The sequence below is a fragment of the Lepus europaeus genome, chromosome 18, assembly GCF_033115175.1.
Source record: "Lepus europaeus isolate LE1 chromosome 18, mLepTim1.pri, whole genome shotgun sequence".
NCBI classification, from domain to species: Eukaryota; Metazoa; Chordata; class Mammalia; order Lagomorpha; family Leporidae; genus Lepus; species Lepus europaeus.
Genome location: NC_084844.1, coordinates 15,021,623 through 15,034,362, shown reverse-complemented (window position 1 = coordinate 15,034,362; position 12,740 = coordinate 15,021,623). Strand labels below are relative to the sequence as shown.

General features: G+C 55.2%; 1 protein-coding gene across 1 annotated transcript in view; it reads right to left on the bottom strand.

The window, feature by feature from the left end:
• Positions 1-368: 368 nt before the first annotated feature.
• Positions 369-12,740, bottom strand: part of STRADA (STE20 related adaptor alpha) — a 32,673-nt gene continuing 20,301 nt past the window's right edge. Inside the window, 10 exon segments of the mRNA XM_062175557.1 lie at positions 369-1,100; positions 1,102-1,206; positions 1,406-1,448; positions 1,635-1,876; positions 3,616-3,720; positions 4,210-4,381; positions 7,073-7,196; positions 7,313-7,421; positions 8,756-8,877; positions 9,300-9,402. Coding sequence (XP_062031541.1) covers positions 852-1,100; positions 1,102-1,206; positions 1,406-1,448; positions 1,635-1,876; positions 3,616-3,720; positions 4,210-4,381; positions 7,073-7,196; positions 7,313-7,421; positions 8,756-8,877; positions 9,300-9,402 — 1,374 coding nt within the window. The 3' untranslated portion in view covers positions 369-851.

Below are 12,740 nucleotides of genomic sequence, written 5' to 3'. Positions count from 1 at the left end.
GCCACCAGCTGCCTGCAAGGCGTCGGGAGCCGGGCTAAGGTCACCCGTGCACACTGCCCGCCAGCCCCTGCTCTCTGGGTGTTGCTGGTGCTGACAGCAGGGAAACTCTGCAAGTCAGGTTCCGGGACAAAACCCTGCACCTCCTTTCCTGCCCAGACGCCTTCCGCCTCAGCTCCTCTGGGCCCGGAAGTGCCTGGCCTGCCGCCCCACAGCGGTCTGATGGCCACAGGCTAAGATCAATGCAGTACTCTCAAGGGTTTTCTAAGAAGCCGGTGGGTCTGTAGTGAGTCCTCACAGGAGGGAAGGCGGGAAGTGGGGCTGCAGTCCCTGCGCTCACACGCACACACACACACGCACCCACACGCCGATTCTCCCAGACTGAAAATTTTAATTTGCTCTGACAAAACTGACCCAGCAGGAAGAACTGAGCCCTGGGGTGAGGGCAGACACGCCGGCCCTTGGAGGAAGTAGCGAGGCAGCCGGCAGCAGGTGTGAGGACGGATTCTTGGTGGGAACGGAATGAGCCATACAGCTGACCTATGGTGTCGGGGCCCAAGCGACAGCGGCTGAGGCTGGATGGCCCCAGCCTGCACCTGGTGCTTCCAGAGCCGGAGAGCCCCTCGGCTCTGGGGAGGTCCAGGAGAAGGGGGGAGGCTGCTAACCACCTGACCCTGACCCCCGACCCCGACCTGCGGGATCAGAGCCAAGGGGAGGATGGAACTGGCTGCCAGGAGAGCAGGCGGGGGCAAGCGGAGGTGATGGCTTCCTGGGCGTGTGTCAAACCCCGGGCTCACACTGCGGCGCACAGGGCCGTGGCCACCCCTCTTCCCTCTGGGCAGTCTCCTGCGCTCTCAAGGCTGGGGGCGCAGCTTCCGGACGGCCCTGTGTCTCAGGGCTCGGGCCGGTAAGCAAGTCTCTCCAGAACCTCCGTCGCAGTCGGCAGAGCCGCTCTCCCAGGGGAAAGTCCTTGCCAGCCGGGATGCTGCAGGAGGTTGAGGCATGCCAGTCCTTGGGGCGGAGCGCACACATCCCGGCGGGCCTGCTCCTCGGCGCTCAGAACTCCCAGTCGTCCACCTCAAGCTCTTCCAGGTTGGACACCAGGCCAAAGATGCCACTGTGGTCCTGGGACTGGCTGCCCTCAAAGCTAGTGATGGGGGTGACGGGCCGGAGCAGCTCGGGCAAGGCCTCAGAGGCACGCCGCTTGATCTGCGGGGGAGGAGGGAGACAGTCGCTGACAGGCGAGAGGCTACAGGGGTGGAGCAGTGCGTTTACAGGGCTTCGAGGACATGGTCATTTCTCAAACTCCCCAGACAGGAGACTGCCTAAGACCCAAAGCTAAGGGATTGTGGGTAGTCAGAACCACAGGCAAGAAAACACAGGGAGCCCACGGAAAGCGCTACGGTACCTGCTTGAAGAAAGCGTGGCTCAGGAGGGTGCTGGCACTCGGCCTGGGGAGAAAGGGACAAGAGACCGCATCACCCGTGCCCTCCCCAAGGACAGCCAGAGAGCACAGGAGCCGAGCCCCGCTGCAGTGGGGGCTCCAGATCCCCCCAGGCCCTTGCAGAACCTTTGAGACCCAGCCCCGACTCCACAGCTCCCCCGATTCCTGCACAAGCCCAGGCCGCGGGCCATACCTGGCGTCCGGGCTGCGCTGAAGGCACTGCTCCACGAAATGGTGGAAGTGGGCAGAGAAGGTGCGGTGGTAGGGGTGGGAAGGCGAGTCGCCGTTGGAGGGCCGAGGGGCGCCCGTGGCCAGGCTCTCCCCCAGGCCGGAGCTGGCGGCCGAGCGGGAGGGGCTCATGGTCAGCTCGTTGGCGGGGATGGTGCTGGTGTCCAGCAGGCAGGGCACCGTGCCGTTGAGCTTCTCCAGCAGCATCTGTGAGGAGTGAGCCAGGCCTGGGCGGAGGCCCCGGAGGCCCCGCACGTCACACCTGCCTCAGGCGTGCAGACGCGAGTGGCGTCCGCCTAACTTCTCAAAGGCATGCTGGTCGCTGGCGTGGCAGTCACATCCTCCGGGCCAACGTGTGGAGGAGTGAGCTGCTCAGCGGGGGCCCCTTCACCATGGCTGGCGCGAGGGCTGTTTCCTCTCCCCCTTTGCAAGCATCCGATCCCCTTAAATGTACAGTCCCTACCTTAGGGTAGCGGCAGCCGCCCGGGGATCCTGGAGCACAGCTCCAGTTCGCCATGCCCAGGTGGGTCCCATGGGGTCCCCAAGGCAGCACCTGCAGCTCCACGTCCTGAGTTGTGGCTGCGGCAGGTGCACGGGATGGGCGCCGGGGCAGCTCAGGCCTGCACAGCTCTTCCAAAGCCCTCAAACCCAACTCCTGTCAAACCAGCGCCAGCTCAGGAGCTGCTGTCCGTGGGGATGTTCCCATGAAAACCTGAAGAAGCCAACCTGGCGGTCTCCAGAGCCACATGCGGCGGCTGACTTAAGTTGGGGTTACAGCGCACACCCTCAGCCTCACTGGCCTCATCTGACGTGTGCAGCCACGCTGCACATGCGGATCCAGCACGTCTGTCATTGCAGCGACGCCTGTGGTCCTGCGCCGCTGGCTCAGCCCGAGGAGCCTCTCACCTCTCCTGGCCATCCCTGGGTTACTGAGTGGACCCAGATTTCCCATCTCCCGCCCTAGATTTCCACAGCTTCCTAACAGCCCCAGGTCTAACTCATCTGCCGAGTGCTACATCTGCAGTGCTGTGATGGCCCCGTGCCTCGGGTCAGGGATCAGATTCCCGAGGGCCACCTACAGAGCCCCCATGGTGCGTGCTTGTTCCCTTCTCAGCACCCAGTCCATCCGCCATTTACAGCTACTTGCCCCTTCCAGACCCTGGTCCTGTGTGGCTTTGCGTCTTTGCACACTCTGTTCCCTCACCCTTCCAGTGGTCCCTGTAGTTCCTGCTCTTCACGTGGTTAATCACTATTTGCTTTTAAGACCCAGTGCAAGTGCGGCCTCCTCTCAGAAGCCTCCTGGGGCCCCTGCTCTAGGGGACGCACTCTGCCCATAAGCGAGCTGACTCCTGCCGGCCAAGCAGGCTCAAGGGAGAGGCCTGCTCAGAGCCTGAGCCCCACCCCTCCCAGTTCACCCAGGCTGTTCTTGCCCAGAAGACCCCAAGCCCACTTCTTCGCTGAGGCCTGGAAAAGCCCATTTCCTGGGCCTGTCCTCTCCAGGGCAGACTTGCCACTGGCTGTGCACCCGGGCCCCGGGGTGGCCAAAGGGCAGGCATCTTAGGGGCACGAACAGAAGTGGAACTTGCACGGTGGAGGTTCCGAAGGTGGGGGTGCAGAACTCCGAGGACTCTAAGTCAGAAACGAACTTCCCAGGCATATTCATCAAGGCCCACTTACCAAAATGGGCTGGCCTGATTTTAGCGTTTCAGTGGACACAGGGTAGGCGCGCCTCCGTCCGCATCTCTGCTCTTGGCTCCCTCCCCTGGGCTGGGTTCCAGGCCCTTGGCCTTCATCACCCAGGGCAGTGAAGGAGAGCTGCACAGCAGTGCCCCCGGTGGGACTTCCTGAAGGAGCACGCTGTGCCTGTCACCTCAGTACCCCTATTGCAGTCGGGAGTGTGGCAGGGACTCAGCAGGTCCCAGGCAGGCAGCAGGCTGTGGGCTCACCTGGGTGGCAGGCATGTCCTTAAAGGGGACATGGCCATTGGCCAGTTCACAGGCTGTGATCCCCACACTGTAGATGTCAGACTTGGCGTCGTACCCTTGAAGATTCTACAACAGGAGAGAAAAGCCACGGGTGACTCTATCTGCAGCCCCTGCTCTGTTCTTAGAAACATGGGCAAAAGCTAAGGAGAGGAAAAGAATGCCTGTCCCACAAGCCCGGGGCCTAACTACTGCAGGTGACCTGGCCCGGACAAGGTACACGGGTCTGGCGATGCTCTGTACCAAGGGGGCTGAGCCAGGCCCCACGCTCTGCTTAGCACAGGGATCGGCAGAGCACCAAGTAGTCCCCCAAAGGGAACAGAGTGTCACATACAGTTCAGGACCCCCTCAGGGGACACCACATCCATCTGCACTGGGCCAACAATGCCCCCACTACAGGCTCCCAGGTCCACCTGGCCAACAAGGAGCCCTCCCTCCAGGAACCCCGAACTCCACTCAGAAGTAGAGAGCACCCCATCCCAGGAAATTCCTGAAGGCTTCTTTGGGAAATCCTGAGTTGGCGGGAGAGGTGGGGACTTCAGGACCCCGGGCACAGACCTGCTGTAGGACCTCCGGGCTGAGCCACGGCAGAACCTTGATACTGTACTTGGGAAAATCGTGGACCACACGCTGCCGCTGCCCATGGCTGATCATGCTGAGGTTGCTGCGCAAACCAGACAGGTAGACCTTCCCATCCACAGAGATCAGGATGTGGCTGGCTTTGACGCTCCTGGGGGGTGGGGGGAGGCGGGGAGGGTGTCGTGAGCAGCAGGAACCCCTCACACTATAAACCTTTGGTCTTTACACACTAGCTCTGGTCAGCTGTCTCCTGTGTGTGTGCACTGTATGGTATTTATTTATTTATTTGAAAGACAAAGTGATAGAGAGAAGGAGAGACAGAGATCTTCCATCTGCTGGTGCATTCCCCAAATGGCTGCAATAGTCAGGGGGCTGGGCCAGGTCAAAGCCAGGAACCCAGAACTCCATCTGGGTCTCCCACATGGGTGTCAGGGCCAAGCACCCAGGCCATCATCTGCTGCCTTCCCAAGCACATTAGCAAGGAGTTGGATTGGAAGCAAAGCAGCCAAGATGAACCAGCACTTGCTATGGGATGCCAGTGTTGCAAGCAATGGGACCACAACGCCAGTCCCCGATCTTTGCTTCTAATTGGCATCTCAGCACGGCTGGGACAGAACACTTTACTCACCTGTTCTCCCAGGGAGGAGCCCACACACTGCATCTAGGCAGCACAGGAATACACAATGACACACACTTCCAAGCCCCGATGGGGCTGTGCAGTGGGGCCATCTTCTTCCACTATCTAGCCAGAAGCTCACATCCTGACTGCGCTGGGCCTCCCCAGCCTCCTCACCGCTGACAATCATGTTCATACTTGCTTTCCTCTTACATTTCCTGAGACTGCTGGTCTCTGGGGTTTCCTCCCTTATAAACTCCATATCCTTTACATTTTTCTATTGCTTTGCTGTGTTTTCTTGTTGCTTTGCAAACTTTCTGACAAATCTAACAATCTTCAACTCTGTCACCCAGTTCTTAAATCTAGTCATGCTGTTCTAGATACAATCAAATTCATCAAATTTTGGCCTTATATTTTGTGCCTCTAAAGTGTGGAGAAGGGGCCGGCACTATAGCACAGTAGGTTGATCCTCTGCCTGCGGTGCTGGCATCCCATATGGGTGCCAGTTCTAGTCCTGGCTGCTCCTCTTCAGATCCAGCTCTCTGCTGTGGCCTGGGAAAGCAGTAGAAGATGGCCCAGGTACCTGGGCCCCTGCACCTGCATGGGAGACCTAGAAGAAACTCCTGGATCCTGGCTTCAGATCGGCTCAGCTCCAGCCATTGCAGCCATCTGGGGAGTGAACCAGTGGATGGAAGACTGATCTCTCTGTAACTCTGCCTTTCAAATCAATCAATCAATCAATCTAGGGGAAAAAAGGGTGAAGTTGCATGGCTCAGGTCACAAAGGTATCTGCTCACATCTCCTTTTACACACAGGCCTTGAGTCTGCCTGGAGCCCCCTTTGTGTGTGGAGTTAGATGGGGGTCTCATTCTATCTGCCTCACTGTGAGCTGACTTTCCTGACACTCCCTACTGAGCGATCTGTATCTGCTCCGCCCTTTGGCTCAAGACTCACTCAGGCACACGAGGGGAGGGAGGTCACATCGGATGTCCCTTTCTGGGCCCGGCGCTGTGATGTAGCGGTTAAAGCCACTGCCTACAGTGCCGGCATCCCATACAGGTGCCAGTTCGAGTCCTGGCTGCTCCACTTCCAATCCAGCTCTCTGCTATGGCCTGGGAAAGCAGTGGAGAATGGCCCAAGTCCTTGGGCCCTGCACCCATGTGGTAGAACCAGAGCAAGCTCCTGGCTCCTCCTGGCTTCGGATCAGTGCAGCTCTGGCCATTGCAGCCATCTAGGGAGTGAACCAGCAGATGGAAGGCCTCTCTCTCATTCTCTCTCTCTCTTTCTCTCTCTCTGCCTCTCTGTAACTCTGCCTTATCAATAAATAAATAAATCTTTAAAAAATATAAAATAAAAAGATGTAACTCTCCCACAACATTCAGGATCAAGCTGCTCAGTAAGGACAAGGTTAGTGGTTTCAGTGCTCAACAGGTTAAATGACTGTCCCCCAAGTCAGTTTCAAGATCAGAATCCAGAGGCAGGGGCTGTGGCATAGTAGGCTAAGCCTCTGCCTGCGGTGCCAGCATCCCATATGGACATTGGTTCGTGTCCTGGCTGCTCCTCTTCTGATCCAGCTCTGCTATGGCCTGGGAAAGCAATGGAGGATGGCCCAAGTGTTTGGGCCCCTGTACCTACATGGGAGACCAAGAAAAAGCTCCTGGCTCCTGGTTTTGGATCAGCCCAGCTGTGGCCATTTGGGGAGTGAACCAGTGGATGAAAGACCTTTCTCTCTGTCTCTTCTTCTCTCTGTAACTCTACCTCTCAAATAAACAAATAAAATCTTTAAAAAAAAATCAGAATCCAGATCCATGATTTCACACTTTGGCTTCACTAACTTCAACCTTTAAATGTTTCCTGATGGGGCTGGTGCTGTGGCGTAGTGGGTAAAGCACTGCCTGCAGTGCTGTTATCCTATCTGGGCGCTGGTTCAAGTCCCGGCTGCTTCACTTCCAACCCAGCTCTTTGCCATGGCCTGGAAAACCAGCACAAGATGGCCCAAATCCTTGGGCCCCTGCGCTTGCGTGGGAGACCCGGAAGAAGCTCCTGGCTTCAGATCTGTTGTGGCCATCTGGGGAGTGAACCACGGATGGACGACCTCTCTCTGTTTCTGCCTCTGCCTCTCTATAACTCTGCCTTTCAAATAAAGAAATCAATATTTAAAAAAAAAAAATGTTTCTCGGAGGGCTCACAGCCACAGATACCCACTCTAGAACACCCAGGCCGTACCTGTGCACGTATCCCATGTGGTGGATGTAGTCCAGCGCCTTGAGCACCCCCTGCAGGATGTAAGCAATGGCCAGCTCGCTCATGCCGTCCATGAAGTGCGTGCAGATGAGATCCTTTGCAGAACCTGAAGCAGGAGTGGGGGGGGGGGGGAGGGAGGGGGTCACAGAGGAAAGCTACAGATGAGCAGTCTGACCGCAGAGTTCTCAGAGCCCTCTCTGCCAGGAGCCCCTTCCCACTCACCGTACGCCATGAATGACGTGACAACCCACAGCTCGTTGTCTGAAATGAAGGTGGCTCGGTAGGGCACGATGTTGGGGTGGTTGAAGAGTTTAGAGACATGAAGCTCCCCCTGAAAGCGATGGGGAAGCTGAAGTTAGAAGCCAGGGCACTGAAGACTGATGACTCGGGTCACTGATGCTCAACATGACGGGGACAGGGGGAACAATCTGGGGACCGGCACTTTCTGGGTGCTCTTCTCAGGATCCTGGGGCAGCTGAGGTGGGAGCCTCCCAAGAGGAGAAATGCGGTCCAGATCCGTGCAGGAAGCCAGGCTGCTGTGCCAGCTTCCGCCTCAGAGAGGCCCTGCAGCCAGTCCGCACAAGCTGGGGGAATGGCCCCGGCCACACACAACAGGTTAGCACAGCCCAGGGTCCCATCATCACTTCTGATGAAAACAAAACTGTGACTGAAGTCTTAGGAAGTTAGAAACTTAGCTTGACCTCAGGGCTGAGGCACAGAACTCCTCTTTATGATAGAAAAACAAATGTTCTTCTATTACAAGTGAAAGTGTTATAGCTGAAAGAAACAAGGAAAGGTATCAGAGAACAAATGACGACCAATAAACATTAGAAGCTGTTCTTCCAGCAACCTCTGTCTGAGAGATGTCTTCATCAGGAGCAGCTACGGGAAGTGTAAAAAGAAACTGTTTTGGACAAAGAACTACAGAAGCCAACGTCCTGGCCTTTGGACATAAGCTAAGGCTACACAGGCTATACCTTCTACCTGTCGCTGCTTCACAGAATAAAACCCAAAGAACCATACAGTCCCAAGCGCACCAGCACACAGGTATGTCTCTTCTCAAATAGCTGAGCTGGGACTGAGCTGCTCCATTGTCAGCGCAGCGCACTACTCTGAATGGATGAGCTGGTACTGGAGCAACCAGGTAAGCATCAATCAGAAAACAACTGGAAATGAAGCAGGAGTGGCTGCGAGTACCTGATGGAGCAGACGCTGACCCAGACCCTAAAGCTTAGCCCTGGCCAGTGTCTCCAACTGCTGTCTCCCCAGGTTTACCAAGAGGGTGGCTACTTCCTTCTCCACCAGAAGGGATCCTCAGGTCCCAAGGAGAAGGATGCTAAGAGCCTCTAGCAGATGGTACCCCTATGCAGGCAGGTTAGACCTGCCTCTACCATCTACTAGGGGGTGTGGCCCTGGGCAAGTGATTTAGCCTCTCTGAATAATAAATGAGACAGAAGGGCCATTTGGAGAAGAAGAGGGGACTCTCAACTGGGCTGAGCAGTATCACAGCCCAATCCTGTGAGTCCCCATTGAAAGCTCCCCCAGTTTCCCAGTGCTGGTCTACCACTGTTTCCTACCACTGTTTTAGGGAACCCATGTGAGAGGTGACTGAACGGTCACTCCTGGAGCCAAGAGCCTATCGTCCAGGTCACACTCCTGTTATACCTGTAAGAATGTCACCATCTCATTGGAACAAGCTTCCAGGTTAATCCTTCGCACCGTCACATACTCTCCTGTGGGTTTGTATCTGGCTAGGTTCACGGTCATCAGGTCCTCAAATCCCTTGCCTTAAAGAAAAGAGGAAATAAGAATGCCATTCACAAGGACAACAATGGTTATTTATCTTCCTTTAAGAAAAAGGGACTTAATTCTAATAGAAAACTCAAGTTAAATTTTCACTACTGTCACTTTCATGGAGGGCTTTTCTTGGGTGTTTTCCTATCAGCTTCTTGGCCAGCCATCCTAACTGCCTGTGGCACAAGACATGAGAAGAGTGAGGCCGCATAGGAAAAACTGCAAAAGAACTGCTTTCCTGGAAACCTGACTTCTCCCCACACTGGGAGGTCGAAAACCACGGACGACCCACAAAAGCTGGTCTCGTCCTCAGGAAGCCTAACAAGCTGGGGGCCTCGTGGTGCCCGGCCAGCCAGGGATGCCGAGAGCTGCAGCTGTGCCCCCAGCAGGGAATCAGGGCAGACCCCGTCATTACCTATAACGGTGAGCAGCTCGTAGCACGCTCCCTCGGGCAGAAAGCTGCTCATGACCTCTTGTTTGGAGAACGACGCTATCGACTCTGAGCTCGCCTCATTGGTCTAAAGAAAAAGAAAGATGTGTTACCAGAGAGAGCTGGGGTGAGGCAGGGAGTGGGACCGAGGCAGTAATTCAGGCCCGCGAGGAGACCAGCATCTGAACAAACATGTGGATCCCGATTCTCTGGCAGAGACAGTGCCTGCACGATTTGAAGAGAAATGAAACATCAGGTGTTCGCTGTGATGACCAGTATCGGCAGGAGAGCGAGAAGGGATGACTACACCTGCAAGTGCTTGGACAGGGCCCAGCCAACTGCCAATCTGCCTGTCCTTGCTAACAGTGGCCTCATTTGCTAAAAACAGTGAAATCTCACACGGGGAAAGACTGACTGGAGAAAGGCACAGACGGCAAAGAGAAGAGGCTGGGGGAGGGGGCAGTGGGGAGAGTCCCTCCAACTCTGTGGCATTAGAGTCTGACTGTAGACGGCAAGATCCCCAACGGTCAAATGCTGAATCTCACCCTAGGGGAAACGCAGCCAGAAGATGCCCCATCTTTAGTGAACCAGGAGCCCAGGCCAGTCGTTCCCTGACATTTCCAAGTGAGGTGACTGAACACCTTGTGCAGCAAACTGCAGGCTAAGGACACAGCTGTCGGGCTGACATGGTGGCACAGCAGGCTAAACTGCCGCCTACAACGCCAGTATCTCATGTGAGTGCTGGTGCTGATGCCGGCTGCTCTGCTTCCAATCCAGCTCCCTGCTGCTGAGCCTAAGAAGGCAGCAGAAGATGGCCTAAGTGCTTGGGTCCCTGCCACCCACATGGAGACCCAGATGGAGTTCCTGGCTCCTGGCTTCAGCCTGGCCAGCTGCGGCCATTTGTGGAATGAACCAGTGGGTGGAAGATCTGTTTCTCCTTAACTCTGCTTTTCAAATAAACAAATATATTTTAAAGACTATTAAAAAATAAAAAAGCAATAACGACAGAGCTGTGGGGTCTCAGCTGTCTCCCTCGTCCCTGCCCACCTGTGCTGCCAATGCAGCTGGAGCCCAGCCACTCAGGACGTGGACGTCACACCTCCAGCACGGAGGTCGTGAAGGAGGGGGCCAGCGACGCCTAAGTGGTGACGGCTCTTCTCTCACCCCATGGGCTCGGCTTCCTTCTTCTAGACCCACATTTATTTGTACGATTTAGGGAAGGTGAGCATTTCCCTTCCTTGTAGATCCTCTCTCTTCAGATGTGTCTAACCAAAATGGAGAAACCTTAGGCCCACTCAGGTTGCATTTACCGCACTCATAAACCTGACCTCTAGTCAGAAGACGACCTTTGCTAACGCAAGGAAGGCCTGAAAAATGCGACCTGGGACTGCTCTTCCCAGCTGGGACCTCAGCAACCACAGAGAAGCGGCTCTGCAGAGGAGCCATTAAAATGCCAGCACTCCACCCCCCACACCTGTCATCTGACAGCCCCCACGGGAGGACTTCTCAGAGCACATCCACATTGCCTCTGATCTTCACCACAGTGAAGTATATGGCACAGATGGCGTCGCCCTTAAAAAACATTGATTTATTGTCATCTGCTTGAGAGAGACACAGAGATAGAGTTCTTCCATCTTCTCGTTCACTCCCCAAATGCCCTCAGTAGCCAGGGCTGGGCCAGGAGCCCAAGCACTTGAGCCATCTGCAGCCTCCCAGGACGCACTTGCAGGGAGCTGGGCTGAAAGCAAAGTAGCCAGAACCTGAACCACCACCGCAGTATGGGATGCTGGGTGTCCCAAGCGACAGCTTAACCAGCTATGCCACAATGCACACCTCTTACCGTTACCTTTTAATAACAAAAATGACGGCCAGGGCAAATAAGTGACTTGTCAAAAATCAAAACCTGAGTTCACAGCAGAGACAGGACCCGGGTCTAAGCCAGAGAAATTAACACACCACCACGTTGAGCGTTTTGTGAATATTTAGTCTCAAAGCAGCTGATGCTGCCGATAGGGACAGAAACCAAATGGGACTCTGCCTTCCTGACCACTTACACTGACGTTAGCGGAAGGCTGTCAAACAAAATCGAACCCGGTTAACAAATCCCATTTTCTGATTTAATTCATCTTTTATATTTCTAAGATTGAGCCACATTGCTGTCATATTTTTTAAAAAAAAAACCTGCCTCTTTCTATCTCCTGTCCATTTACCTACTGAGTTTTTCGGCACAAGATCTCCTCAGTGTCAGCCCCACAGAACACTGAGCCTGGTGGCTAATGCATGAAGAAACCTCCCAGTTCCACTCAAGCTGGGAAACGCAGCCATTTCCCCCGGAGAACCACCAGGTGCCTTCCTGTATCTAAGGCCCTGAGAAGTTCTGCAGCAAGGAAACTCGCCTGACTTTGTTTAACCTAGCATTTCCCAAAGATGCCTTGTCCGGGAACCTGACATCTGTTAAATCTGGGAAGGGAACTCGGGGGAGACCACTTTAAGTAAAGCATATGCAAGTAATGCAAAGACCACAGAGTTGGGGTTAGCCAGAGGCAGAATTTGAACTCAGGTCTATCACTTGCTCTGTGACGCTGAGCAAATCATGCTAACCTCTCGGGAGCTCCACCATTTCAGCAGTGGAATGACTCCCAGCTCAGAGGGCTGTGACTGTTAGAGGAGATAAAACACAGAAAGAGCTTGGTGCCACCTGGTACCTGGCAGCCATCCAATATACGTGCATTCCATCCTTCTCCTCCCTCAGCCACTGTCTACTCTTGGTGCTTCCTGCTTAAAAAATAAAATGGCCGGCGCGGTGGCTCACTAGGCTAATCCTCCTCCTGCGGCGCCAGCACCCCGGGGTTCTAGTCCCGGTTGGGGCACCGGATTCTATCCCGGTTGCCCCTCTTCCAGGCCAGCTCTCTGCTGTGGCCCGGGAGTGCAGTGGAGGATGGCCCAAGTGCTTGGGCCCTGCATCCCATGGGAGACCAGGAGAAGCACCTGGCTCCTGCCTTCGGATCAGCGCAGTGCGCCGGCCGCAGCAGCCATTGGAGGGTGAACCAATGGCAAAAGGAAGACCTTTCTCTCTGTCTCTCTCTCTCACCGTCCACTCTGCCTGTAAAAAAAAAAAAAAAAAAAGTGGAACAGACACAGAATCCTGAGTGCAGCTTGATCAACAGTGAAGGGTGATTTGATTTTGGCTTTTATGATTCTCTGTGCTTTCAAACATTCTGAAAACAAATTCAAGGATCATCTGCTTGCTACTGCAGCTTCCTGAAATCCTCATTTCAGAATCCTCTTATGAAACTGGTCACTGGGGCCGGCACTGCGGCGTAGAAGGTAAAGCTGCCGCCTGCAGTGCTGGTACCCCTTGTGGGCGCTGGTTCAAGCCCTGGCTGTTCCACTTCCGATCTAGCTCTCTGTTAATGTGCCTGGTAA